The sequence below is a fragment of the Thermobia domestica genome, chromosome 3 (genome assembly GCF_964235325.1).
Source record: "Thermobia domestica chromosome 3, izTheDome1.hap1.1, whole genome shotgun sequence".
NCBI lineage: Eukaryota > Metazoa > Arthropoda > Insecta > Zygentoma > Lepismatidae > Thermobia > Thermobia domestica.
Genome location: NC_137456.1, coordinates 72688301 through 72703115, shown reverse-complemented (window position 1 = coordinate 72703115; position 14815 = coordinate 72688301). Strand labels below are relative to the sequence as shown.

The window sequence follows — 14815 nt, the reverse complement described above, 5'->3', positions numbered from 1 at the left end:
ATGCTATTAACTGCACCCTTGCCGTTAATCAGTGTCTTTAACACATGCTATTAACATGAAGTTATTAACATGTATTAGATACCATTATATTCCTTTAAATATCATTTTTCAGATTTCTACACAAATAGATTTGTGAACTGGGAAAATGGATATAATTTTCTATGCGTTAAAAAAGAAAGCAACTGTAATGAAGTTAATAGAGGTCTGAACCCAGGTTCTTTCCCAGTATATCCACGTTCAGTAGTTAGATCTGTCTCTTCAGATTTTCTATCTTACCTGTTATGTTTAGACTCCTGACATTTTATCCTCCAATTTGTATTGTCTGTCGATACGTAAGCGACTCCTTTACCCCCACCCCCAAAAAATGGAGCTAACTGTTTTTGTAGTACGGGATTCTAAGTTTATTATTGTGCCCATTTGAAGCTGAATAAATAAGAAGATAGGACGACGAGAAAAAGTTACAGCATAATAAACGAGAGCCCTAGCAGTAAAACTAGCTACGAAACTAAGGGATAAAAGTATTATGCAAGTATATATGCCAACGACAGCGCACGATGATGAAGTGCAGCAAGCTCATGAAGTTATTGAAAATGTTATTAAAGACATAAAAGGCGAAGAAAATCTTATTCTGGCAGGAAACTGAAATCTGAAGGTAAAGAATATCTTCTGGTAGGAAAAGGCGCACAAGTGTTAATAGTAGGAAAATATGGACTAGGGAAGCTCAACGAAAGAGGAGAAAAACTGATTGAATTTCGCACAAACAGGCTAGTAACAGCAAATACTTTGTTCAAGAAATGTAAGTGCAGGATTTATACATCGAAAATGCAAGTAGATTTAGATAGGTACCAAGTAGATTATATACTTGTTAAGGTACCAAGTAGATTATATACTTGTTAAGGAGAGATTCAGAACCCAAATTAAAAATTCTAAAAGTACCCAGGAGCGGATGTGGACAGTGACCACAACATAGTTATGATGAAGACTAAGTTGAAATTTACGCAAGTTTGTAAAAAAGAATAAAAGAGGAACAATAAAAAAGAATAAAAGAGGAAGAACTGATACAAGCAAGCTAAAGATCAAAGCAATTCAAGGAAGTTAGAAGTATTCGGTCACGAAGAAAAGATAATAATGAAAGAATGGATAGCCAAGGAAATTCCATAATTGCGTTGAAATCTGGAATAAGTTTTGTCACCATCAATCTTAGATCTGATTCCACATTAAGACGATTGCGCTTTAAGGTTTTTAATAAGGTTTGAAGAGCAGAAAACGTCTGCTCACATAAGTAAGTGGTAGGGAAAGGCATCAAATGTTGCAATGTCTTTTTGGGCAACTCTTCATACTCACAACGCACACGCAACCAAAAGCTACAAAGTTCATTTTCTTTGAAAACGTTTTTCCATGAAGTATCGGAGGATAATTCCAATAGCTGTTCTTGTTCTGTGTTAGAGATTCATACCTTGTATGTCATGGATTTCTACATTATTGAAAGAATTTAATCCAATCATTACCAGGTTGACAGAAATATTCTCGAAAACTTGTAGCTAATGCTCTCAAGTGTCCTACAAGTGTTTTGTGCATTTCAGCTGAGTTTTTCACCTGAAAAATCAATGAAATCCCTGAGCACTGGAAATGATGAATAGTTATTGTTTTGCACTCGTATTGCCCACAGCTGCAGTTTCTTAATCTTAAAAATACTTCTTGCATAACAGCTGTGACTTCCATTTTATTACAACATATTTCAATTTTTAGGAGTCGTTGACCCCCTGGCTAGTTTCCGCGGATTCCACTTTGAGAACCATTGGTATAGAAGAATGATAAAAATTAGATGGACAGACAAGGTATCAAATGAGAAAGTATTGGAAATGATGGGAGAGAAAAAGAGAATATTGAAGAATATTTCGAAAAGATGAAATAGGATGATTGTACGCATTATGAGACATGGAGGAATCATGTCAGGAGCTATGGAAGGAATTGCAAAAGGAAAAATATCTAGAGGAAGGTCGGATTGAAATATACGGTCCAAATAATGCAATATATAGGGAAGAAGAAAAGCTACAAAGAAATGAAAAGTCTGGCCCAGGATAGGGAAGGGTGGAAAGCTGTGTCAAACCAATCGAGAGATTGCTAACTTATGATGATGATGATGATGATGGTACACGCGTAAAGGACAACACTTGAAATTTCTAACATTTCGTTAACTTATTGCTGATTTTAGTGTCTTGTATGGAAAAATGATTAAATTGATTTAGGATTTTAGATTTCTGTGCTTTCAGAATCTAAGGCCATTTAACCCTTCACGTCTTTGAGGGATGACCTCCCTCGGCGAGCACACAATCCGGGGAAAGGGAAGGAAGAAAGGAAGCGGCCTGGGACCTATAAGTTAGGTACCACCCCGGCATTTGCCTGGTGTGAATGAGGAAAACCCAGGAAAAACCTCATTCAGGGTGGCTGGCCTGAAAAAGCGTTTTATGCTCTTTCGACCGAGTGTCCCCATCGGGAATCGAACCGGAGATAGCTCGCACCGAAGACGAGAGCGTTAGCGACTAGGCTAGACGCGGCCACAATGATTAAATTGAATAAAAGTAAAAAATATTTGTGAAACTGAAGTTCTTCACTACTGTCTAGCTATTGAAGGAAACAGGATTAGTTGCCGAAATCATACTAACCAAACTCTTTAAAATTCTTATTATACGTGAGTGTCAGCTAACTTTTTTTTTTTTTTTTTTTTTTTTTTTTATCGCAGTTTCTTAAGTGCCCACACAAAAGGACGATGACATCACAGCCCTCCAGTGGCTTTGTTTACAGTAAGAACCTTATTTGTTTCAGGACTGCACAAGAAGCTATGATGACAAAAGTGGTTTATTGTTCCCACGAGGCCAACATGCCCGACAAATAAAATAGTTCTATGCATCGGAATGTATTGACGGACCACGTACGGTGTGATTGTTTTCATGCAAAAGAAGGACAGAGAGAATTTTCGAAACCTGGAAAAATTTCATGGATTCCCATATATTATCTTAGCTTCCTTGTATCCATTTCGTACTTAACGTTTCATTGCGAGCACAACTATATATAATTCGAATTGCTGGTGAAATATGAAACACGAATAACTTTACTTCAAAAATATTATGCATTCACTGCCCAAAAGAATTTACGAAATTGTAAAATGAAAAGTATCTACTTGCCGAAACTGCACCAATAATACATATACACGAAATATTTCAGTCAGATCGGCCTTTTTATAGAAGTAGCAAAAGAAAGAAAAATGACTAGTATAAATAAATCCACATTTCTCGTAACGAACTTTCTACAAACACAAGAAACTTTAGAATTATAATGCTTTTAGGATTTTATGTCACCAGCGTTGTGTGTACTGTACTAATCATCAGCCCACTGGACTGTTGAAAACAGTCTTTAATACAGTTCGTTGAGAGTTCACGGAGTTCTTCTTTGCTACAACTGAAGGAGGAGTACGATCTGTCTTTGAGAAATATGTAGTAAATAAAAATTTTAGGCATAGCTATCGGAAAGTTGATGTTGATTGCACTATTTTTCATACATATTCGTACGGCAACGAGCAAATTCTATAGATTCTACACCATTTCTACTATCAATAGAATGTACAAAGGTATAGCTTTTTATTAAACTACATAATATCTTACTCATATCAGAACAATTTTATTATTAATATTAAAAGGAATCAAGCTTTAATAGTCGTACCTAATGAAACATTTTTTTTTTTCTTTATTTTTACGTATTACTACAAACTGAAAAATAACAGGGAGTTAATTTTTGTATAAACCTGCAAGGTTTAATTTACTAATAATATATAAACGCTCATGTAAAAACATTTTTACAATAATTATATTAATTACTAACTATAGGATTAGCTTCTAAACATTAAATGCCAGGGACGCTTACCAGTATGTTGTTTTCAAAATTAAAGCTTCTTCATCTAATTTGTTTTTAAACTGTTCAGATGACATTTTCTTTGCTGTATTAATTATTTCTGGAGGATAAGGTTGTCCAGGTGGTGTTGTTACACATGCAAGCGCCAAAGCCTGAAAAGACAGACATATTTACAATAATAAAGTGTAATTCTTTATAAACCGAGGTACTTCTGAAAAAAGCTGTTCGGAGAATGTCACCTTCATATTTTATTACTATACATACCGAACTGTGATAATTTTCTTGCATGTTCGTCTCGTATTCGAAGTTTGGATTAAAATGTTTTATGAGCTTAAAGCTTTCTTAAAAAAATATTTTTTTTTAACACGTGTTTAACTGGGGACACTTAAAGAAATTTAAGCCTTAACAATATAATAATTTCAAAGATGGCCAATATCTATGTTAACTGTTCCCGACAGAAAGAAACCACATCAGTGACGGTTTTTTGGTTTTTATCATCTCTAGTCGCAATAAATAGGAACCTGAGATAAACAGTGGACTGAAAAGTTTACTATGGCAACGAAAAGAGCGACGTAGTACTTTAAGATAGATAAATAACAAGAAACTATGCTTCCTTTTAAGTTTGTCTCACAAAAGCTGAACAGGTAGCTGAAAATTAGTTCAAAAAATAATTAACTTACTTACATTGGAAGAAAAAAAGTGTATTTTATTTAAACTTATTTTTCATAAAGAACTTTAGGTTCATCATTGACCACAGAAAGTTCCTTGTATTTCTGGCTTTATAGTTTGGCAATTTTTGAAGAAAGCTACACACATCATTTGTAATTTACCACCATTGTTTAATACAGTGCAGCCCACTTATAACGAACTCCGAAATAGCGAATTACTGGATATTACGAACATAAATGAAATCCTCGTCACACTGCCTATTTAAATTACTGAAGAAATGACCGTATATTACGAACAATATTTTCCTTAAAGACTACTTATAGCGAAGTTTTCAGAACGTGATCATGTTTTCTTTTCTTCTGCTTGTGAATAACAGTTACCGCAAAACTGGTTTTCACAGCTGTTGTCACTGTGCAAGCCAGGTATTACTCACTCCTCCCCCTCCCAATTGGATGACAGCAGAAATCGCCCCTGTAATTCGTATTTTACATTTTACGAAGTAGATTCCGATGATGAGGAAGAAGTGAAAAATGTGAAACAACCCGTAAGTTTCAAAGAAGCGATCCAAAGTTTGGAAAACATGCAACGTTATCTTTCGAACACAGCAACACACGGTGCCGGATAATGCATTTCGGGCATTTGAGGAAGTGGAAGTGCTACGAACAGCGGTAGCAGACACGGTTCAGAAGAAAATTATAGGTTTTTTCAAGCATGCTTGAACAGTTGAGTTGAGTTGATTTTTAGTTTAACGTCCCGTTCAGCAGCGAGGCTATATGAGACGTGGACCTACTGATTAACGTGGAATCCGAACCACATGAGCCCCCGCCGGGCATGCTTGAACACGTAAGAAGAACTGCAGTATGTACGATAGGCTAGATAACAACCCAATTAATAAAATTATCTTCAGATCTAATGCTATACTGCTGTATATTCTTTTTTAAACGTATCTGCTTGTTATCAAATACTTTGTTTTTTTTCCATAAGTCGGAAAAATACATGAGTTTGTTTGTACCGAAGTTCGGATATAAAGAAATTGTGTTGGTCCCTTGAAATTCGTTATAAGTGGGCTGCACTGTAATGGATTTTCACTGAAGAAGTCACTTCAGTGAAATAAATTAGATTAGGAATGGTACAACTTTATTGACAATTTTTAATACAACAAAAATTAAGAGTATTCAATTTTATTTAACATAACGGTAAAATTACACTTACCTGAAGAACAGATTGTTCTGCAAGGCCAATCCGTAGCTTGCCCAACAAAGAACGAATCAAATAGCGAGCTTCAGAGTAACGACACGCTACAAACATTGACTGTATTTTGTCCATTTTTTTCGACATAGACTGAAAAAGTAAAATATAAAAGTACTAGATTATTTTCATTATTCCAATGCTGTCAATTCTGAAACATTGGTATTGGTCATGTTCTTAGATCCAACTTAATATTAGTGAATATTCAAATGATCTACTACATCGCTATCTTAATTAAAAACATTAGACGTTCATTAAGGTATAGACAAACGTAAGTTATAGACAAGAGTGAAGTTTTTATCTTTTCACAATGCAATTAACTTATTATCTCGTGTCCTAATCGAAGGGTATTCATAAGTAACTTTAACAAAAACAGTTTCAAGATAAAACAAATGCAAAATTTAACTTATGATTCTAAGAACACTTTAAAAACTTCTGTCAAAACTAATTCAACCTCTGGCGCAACAGCCTTTAGGGGGCCAGAGCCTACTAGCCGGTCTGTGGCACTCATGTATCTTGGAGTGATATGTATTCTGCTTTCCTAGCCGTTAATGTTGTTGGTTTTTATATATATATATATATATATATATATATATATATATATATATATATATATATATATATATATATATACAAGTAATTTCCAATTAACCTAACACTCTGGGTAGGTGCTGTAACAACAACACTATCTGGTGAATATGAACGGTCATTCACCTTCCCTGACAAGATCTGGTATTGCTTGACTTCGCTGATCTTACGAGAAGTGGTATTGCAGTGCAGCTAGGAAGTTCTTTTATAACATCCGTTAATCTTATGAGACTGAGATTTAGGTTAAACTTTCTGAACGCTACACTAACCTTCAGGAATAATAATATAAAAGTTTTCTTGTGACTTACCGCGTGGCCTGTCATTTGAGCAATTTCTTTCAATTTTTCGAAAACTTTTCTTAACGTAAGTTTCGCAGGCTGGAACATCATTCTCTGATTACTCCGGCTCTGTTCTGCGACGATTCCTAAATCTCCTGCATCAGCAGCATCCGCTTTTATCTTCTCCAATGTTCGACCTGTAGTCTGGGCTATTGTCTTCATCAAAGTAGTTTCTGCGATACCTAGCTCCAAGCCTTAAAAGAAGTAAATTAAGTTCAGTTATAAATATCTAGTAAAACCAATCAATTCTGTGTTATATTGTTGTCTGTTGAAGTTTAACATCTCTTTTCAGCACCGAGGTTAAACGAGGAATCTACAGTTTAAGGTGGAATCCGAACCGTGTAATGCATTTAAATTTGAATAATCTCCCACGGGACCACTAAAGGCGCCCGCGCGCTAGCCACTAGATCAGCAAGGAGGGCCTATGTTACATTTATGACCAATAAAAAGTGTTTACATGCTCTTTCGAAACACGTCGTCTGGTTTTTGAAAATGTTGGGAAACAAAAAAACATCAGTGGTGTTAATTAATAGTTAATCCAATGAGATGCATACCTACTAACTGTAAATACAAATTCTTGTACCTTAAAACATCTAAAAGATTTAAAATCTGGGTAAAAAGATTAAACATTAAACTGTCAAGTTAACGTCTCAGGATTACATCCTGCAGGGTAAAGTAGGCAGACTAGGGCTCCTATTCATCTGGAGAAATCTATTTCCCTGATTTTCCCTGACCTTTTCGCAGGAAATTCCCTGACTTTCATGACAGGTGTCCGATGACGTTGACATACAAATAAGGAACAAATAACGGTGAATATTTATATATGAGAACATTTATTCTATAAAGACAAATAGTAATCAATTGCTCACACGTACATTCCACTTATCTTACCAAATAGGTATTATAATGGTTGGCTTAGCTGAAATTGGTGCATAATTAATGTTAGAAAAAGTATATTTTATAAAATTTCCTTGATTTTCACTTTTTTCCCTGAGCTTCTCTGACCTGCACCATTTTCCCTGAGTATTCCCTGACTTCCATAATTTCCCTCACCAGTAGGAACCCTGCAGACAGATAATAAACGTGAATTATGAATTGGTGGAATGAGAATGTGGGAAGCCAGAAAAAAACACGGACACCTTGTTGATCACTACAAAGTTACATGGTCTGGAATCAAACCAAGGACTCCTTGCACCAGAGGTAAGCGCTCTACTACTGAACCACCGTACCCCTTTAAAATCTGTGTAGGTTCGAAACAGTAGCGCATTTGAAAAAAACTTCTTGCTACATAGCCATCCTGTAGATTAAAAGTGACAGGATCAGTTTAAAATAGGGGGAAATTAAATGCTGATTTTATGTACAGGGTGGTCCATAAGTCTTAGTACAGGGGATTATTTTGGAAACAAACATGATTAAAGCAAATCTGGGTAGCGGAGGGCGGACTTGGGTAAAGGAGCTACCGATTGATGCATGCGTGGTGAATGGCGGCCATCTTGGATCCAGGTTATTTTTTTCAAATAGGAAGCTAGGCATGTGACACACCAATTAACACTTTTTTTTTTTTTTCAGGGGAATGCAGTCCCACAAGCAGAAATGCGTTATCATGTCCCGTTCCACAGTTATGACGCCCCAAAGTTGACGGTTTTCTGTTTCCTTGCAGGCAGAGCGACATGGCGCTAACGCCGCAAGAAAGACGTGATGCCCCAAATTTAACAGGTTTTCTTTTCGTTGCAGGTAGAGCGAGATGGCACTGACGAAGCAGGAAAGAATTGAGATCATCGTAATGTCTGGGGAAAGAAGCAGTCGTGTGATTGCCCAGGACTTCAACGCGCGTCATCCCGAAAGACCTGCAATAAGCCACAACACCGTTAACTACCTTATTAGGAAATTCAGTGTAACTGGTAATGTTGCCGACAAACCACGGTCTCTTCCCACAGGAACCGCGATAGATGAGGAGACATCCACAATGGTGTTTGCTGCGAGTGTAAAAAGTCCGAAGCGCAGCACAAGACAACTATCAGCGATAACAGGCGTATAGAAAGCGCGCCCAAACGATAGCCAGTCGGGAGACTTTGAATTTAGCACAAAGAAATCGTCATAAAGTTTATGGTCTCTTTGGAAGAAGAAAAAGCTAAACGTTGCCATACGTAGTACCTCCCTTTCCCTCTCTCCCTCTTTCTCTTCCACCCATGTGTCTAATAGTGTGTGTGTGTGTGTGAGGTTATGTCAAAGAAAAAGAATCATTGACAAAAATATGGCAACAGTTTGGCTTTAGTTTATTGCCCATCAGTCAGTTTTCAAGGGAGAGGAAAACCAAATAGGACAGTATGAAAAGAAACCACACATGGGGGCGGCTTCCCTTTGTGAGCAAGTGGCTGTCTCTAGAGTGAGGCTACTATACCACGTGCTTCCATGATGAGGATTCTCCATACGAACAAGTGGCATCTCTTCAAGCTGCAGCTTGTCCACAACCTTTCAGAGGATAATCCAGACCGGCGCATGGAATTCGCGAATTGGGCTTTTTTACAATATGACTGAGATCCGCATTTCCCAGCCAGCGTTCTCTTTACAGACGAGGCAAACTTTTATTTGAATAGGGAAGTGAATCGCCAAACATGCGATATTGGTCGGATATAAACCCACATACAATCAATCCCTGCAAGAGGGTTACCCCTACTCATATCATAGTGTGGTGTGGCATATGGAACACGTCGATCATAGGACCCTTATTCATTCCTGGTACTCTAAATGGTGTCCGATATCTGGACATGTTACAGGAGTTGGTTTCCATTGTTTCTTCGCTCTGATGCCACCTTGCCGCGATATTTTCAGCAAGATGGTGCCCCGCCGCACTATGCGCTACCTGTGCGGGTATGCTTGGATCTGCATTTTCCTGGACATTGGATCGGTCGCCGAGGCCCTGTGGAGTGGCCAGCCCCGTCGCTGGACCTCAGTCTCTTGGATTTTTTATGGAGGCACTTAAAACACCTGGTACATCAGAAGAAGATTCGGGATGTTGCACATCTAGGGACGTATTCAGGACACCTGTGATAGCATCACTCCTGCTGTGTTGTTACGGGTTCAGGAGGATTGGATTAAGAGAGTCCGGTTGTGTGTTGCAATGGACGGGCAACATGTGGAGCACATCCGGTAGGTGGGACTTTGGGGCGTCATAACTTTGAAACGGGACATAATAACGCATTTCTGCTTGAGGACTGCATTCCCCTGCAAAAAAAACAGTGTTAATTGATGTATCACATGCCTACCTTCCAATTTAAAAAAAATTAACCTGAATCTAAGGTGGCCGCCATTTACCATACATGCATCAGGGCTCCTTTACCCAAGTCCGCCCACTGCTGACCAGATTTGCTTTAATCATGTTTGTTTCCAAAATAATCCACTGTACTAAGACTTATGGACCACCCTGTATAATGAAAGCTCCTTGCTATGTATTTCTATGCAACATCACAAACAGCAAACACTCAACGGACGATTTTGAGCTGACATTCAAATAACGGCCCTGCACTGCGAGACGTAACTGTACGCACATTTAAGATAAAGTTAAAGGAGTACTAACCACCAATTAAAAAATGAAATCTGTAAGTTTTACGTCCCACGGTTATGCCGGTTAGGCTAAAGGAGACGGTGATAATGAGAGATGAGTGAAATGGTGGAATGAAGAAAGTGGGAGGAAACGGGAGTACCCCGAGAAAACCCACGAGCACGGTGTTTGTCCACCACAAAGTTCACTTGGCGGGGGCTGGGATCGAACCCGGGACCCCAAGCACCAGAGGTGAACGCTCTACCACTGAGCCACCGTGCCCCCAAACCACCAATTAATGGCAGCACATTTCCCTTATCTTTCCAATGTATTTTTGTAAGGAACGCACATATTCGCAACAATACAGTCTAAAAACAAAACTGAATCAATGATACGAGAATGATCGAAATAATTTTTTGATGTGGTTGTTTCTTTCATCGTTGAGTGTGTTTCATTATTGCAAGCATTTCTGAAAAATACAATTAAGTGCTCCCAGCAATCAATAATATATAATTAGAAAGTAAATGGATTATTCTCTGATTATTTATTCAACTTGTCTTTGGACAATGTTTGAATAATTATTTCTTGAATTTGATTGAATTATTTCCTCTCCAAAATACATTGAAAAGATAGCGGACACGTGTTACCATCTATTGGCCATAGTTGAGCCTTTACATTCATCTTAAAGATTTTTAGATGTTTTAAGAAACGAGAATTTTCATTCACAACTATAGTTGTTTGCTTATTGAGACTGAACTCTCTCGTGACTCAATAGTTGGCGTCTTTATCTTTGACATGGAGACCCAGCTTCGACTTCAAATAGAAGAACATATTTTTCGGATTCTGCATCAAAACTATAGATCCATGTCGCATATAATCTCGGTACTCCGAAGAGATAACTAGAAACGAACCACTTCCTAAACTGATACAAGTCGTTTTAATCGGTTTACCGACGCGTGGCATCATCACTTTCAGTTCTCTTAGCATCTATCTACCTAGCATTCAAAGATCCACTAGTTTCCCTACCTAAATATACTTCACGGATCAGTTAACAGTATGTAAAGCTAGCGACAAAAATTCTTTCCGTTTGGTAAAATGTATTTTGGGAATAATGGTGGTATGGCTGGAACGTACAACGGTGGATGCTTTTTAATTTACTGAAAACTGTACTCAAATTGTCCTTCCATTCTGAAGTTCTTTGCGACACTAATTTCATCGAACGGAAAGAACTTTTGTCGCTGACTGTACAATAGCACTAGAAAATGAGCTAAAAATCCTTGCACTTGATGCTTCTTTTGAGTTACACATCGATCTATGATAAAAATAAATTTGCTGTTGAAAAAAATGATAAAGGAAAGAATACAAAATGTTTAACTTTACATGAGTTCATTGCCAAGCAGAAAGCTACGGTAGGCCTATTAGAGTTTAAATAAGCAAATCTGCACTCAAAAAGTATACACTGAACCAGAGTATCCTGAGAATGAGAGTATCGGAGGACCATAAAAATAAAGAAAATCCACTAATATTATTGCCTTTTTGCCGAGGAATAAAAACAAAATGTATCACATCCTCACTCTAGAACTGGGAAAAACACGGGAAAGCCTTAATCAAAATTGCTTAAACACGATTCCACCTCTTTTACCTTTCCCTGTCGAACAGAAACGTATTGATGTTAGCTATGTGACTATTTCATTAATCAGTTCAATACTGACTTTCTCCCACATCGCATACTAGAATTTCTTCTGATTTTTCCGCACGAAATTATGCACATATACTAATTTTTTTTATAATAACGTAACATACATAGAAAATTTATAACACACATACCTTCGTAAGCTGGTGCAAGCTTATTTAAACACAGGTAAACACTACAAAGCAGATCTTCGGGAGTCAGGACAATAACCGACCTGAAGTAGTTGGATAATATCTCTATCATTTTGAGCCTTGCACTTGTGTTCTCTATATGTTCTAAAGTTTTCGCCAACGCCAGATATGGAACGCTATAAGGAAAAATAAAAACGAAAACAATATATGCCATAAAAGCTCATTACAACATACTATGAACTGTACATTTCAGAGTAAAACTTCTGCTAGCTAATGTATTATTATCAAAATGTTTCATAAAAACCTAATATTGATACAGGCTACTTTAACTACCACCATGCAGTTAATTATTGTTAATTTTAATAGGTTTATATTATATATATATATATAGCATCACAAAGCTCAGAAGTATTGTCTCAATCATAAATTTTATACTCAGAGACCTCAGCCATAGGCATGCATCATAGCCCAGTGATATTACAAGTTAATTCATACATCTACAGAGTAATGTCCATCACCTCCAGAAACACTGACTACTGAAGATCTAAAACAGAATTCCCTTCACTACTAACGAACTACAGAAATCTCCTATTCAACTTTTTGTACTCAATGCAACTGTAGTAATTTTCACAAAGTAACATACATAAGTAATGTACTTGGGTTATTAATACGAAATCAAATATTCAAAAACTATTTAAAACTGAAAACTACTAATTGGTCCCAAGATATCAGATTCAGGGTTCGCACAACCTCTGGTGCTGATTTCTCAGAACTCCAATGACCAAAGAAGTGAACGAACTTTCCTTGACCCACGAACACTATCATTTGTGGTTAGGTTTAGTAAAAACATAGTTTTCTAATCGGCCTCCACCCTTCCATAACCGTTCAACGCTCTCCTTTTTAAGTGCAATGTGGACTTATTTTATTGCAATAAATATTTACTGTGAGTCAAATTTCCTATATTTAGAATACAATAAAACACAAGTATCACACAATGTTTATAACTTAACGATATCTTTAATATCTCAGCATACTGAAAACCCTCATAAACACAATATATATATATATATATATATATATATATATATATATATATATATATATATATTTTATAATTTGCTTATCTCTGATTATCTACTAGCAACAAAGCTGACTTTTTACTTCTATCTGCTGTAACATCTGAACATTTTATTCAATTTGTTGTTCTTTCAAAACTAAGTTTTAACATCTATCGCCCTCCTTAAGTTTCTTCATTTCTAAAGTTTTTTTTTTTTTCTTTTTCTGATCGTAAGTTAGGACAATTCCAAATTTTGTACAGAAATGTTACTGAACAAACGAATGTTCGAATAAAAATCAGAAGAATCTGTGATATCCACTAGTAGTCATTTTTCTTACTTCAATTAAGATACCTCCTGACAGAAGCTAGTGCAACTAGTACGAAACTAGGAAGGGGAAATGAAACTTTCGGGAGATTACCTTCCATAGCTAATTTGTCTCATCTAGAAAAAAACATTACATTTCATTGTTTGGCTGGATTTAATTTTAGCGTTTTTTTTTTTTTTTTTTTTTTTTTTTTTTTTTTTTTTTTTTTTTTTTTTTTTCAATAACAGTTAAATGAGATTGGCAACACCATGATTCTCAACAAATTTAAAATTATTTTTTTGAAGTCAAGAAAATAATTTTCTATTTATATCTGTTAGATGATTCCTAAAATACAATATCAACCACCGTTTCTAGTAGAACTAAATTTCCTTGGTAATAATTAAGCCCAATAAACGGACGGCAACTTACAAAACATCTTTTTCTAAAAATGTTAAATGTCCGGAAAGCAACATTCGTTGCCAAGCACGAACTAGGAAACTATGCAATCCGAAGAAAGATATAGAGAAAAGGATGAATTTACGTACATCAAAATAAAATGGCAGTCAGTCTTGGAATCGACTCTAAAAAGCTTTTACCTAGCGACAATACCATCTACTCCAAAACTGGTAATGAAGAAATTTTATTTATTTATACATACACGTTTATTTCTTGACATTACAAACATTTATAGGTCTTAAACCCATCACGTACGAGGGATGACGTCCTTCGGCGAGCACAATATCCAGGGAAGGTTGAAGGAAGGAAGCGGCCTAGGGATCCGTATCTTACGTATCATGCTGTCATTTGTTTGGTGTGAATTAGGAATACTCAGAAAAAAAAAAAGAAAAAAAACTCACTCAGGATGGTTTGCATGAAAAAACTGTTAAGACCTTTTTTCACCGAGTGCCCCCACCGGAAATCAAACCCGGGACTTCTCACACAAAGCTCATGAAGAAAAAAGAACGAAAGTAAAGACCAAAAGCATTTAATAGATTCGGCTGATCATAATGGCAGCGAAAAATACTTAACAGAAGCATGCACTATCAGAAACCTTACATTAGATATAAACGGAACTAATAAAAGGAACAACATTCGATGCAAATTAGAGCAAACTAATTTTTAAAAAGCAAGGTTAATAGATGTTCTTATGAATTTTAAACAGAATGTCTTTTCTGCTGAATATGTATAATTATATTCTTCTACACCACCGATCCAGCAAGTCTTAATCTGGAAAGTACCATATACTCCCACACCACCGATCCAGCGAGCCTTAACCTGATAAGTACCGTGTCTTCTACTCAATATGAGTTCTAATACAAATCCGTAAAAATTCTCA

General features: G+C 36.4%; 1 protein-coding gene across 1 annotated transcript in view; it reads right to left on the bottom strand.

The window, feature by feature from the left end:
• DNAlig1 (DNA ligase 1) overlaps positions 1-14815 on the bottom strand; it is a 94324-nt gene that overhangs the window by 24470 nt on the left and 55039 nt on the right. The window contains exons 8-11 of the mRNA XM_081751101.1: positions 12121-12293; positions 6723-6946; positions 5791-5919; positions 3922-4061 (exon numbers count right to left, since the gene is read on the bottom strand). Coding sequence (XP_081607227.1) covers positions 3922-4061; positions 5791-5919; positions 6723-6946; positions 12121-12293 — 666 coding nt within the window. The remainder of the gene's footprint in view (positions 1-3921; positions 4062-5790; positions 5920-6722; positions 6947-12120; positions 12294-14815) is intronic.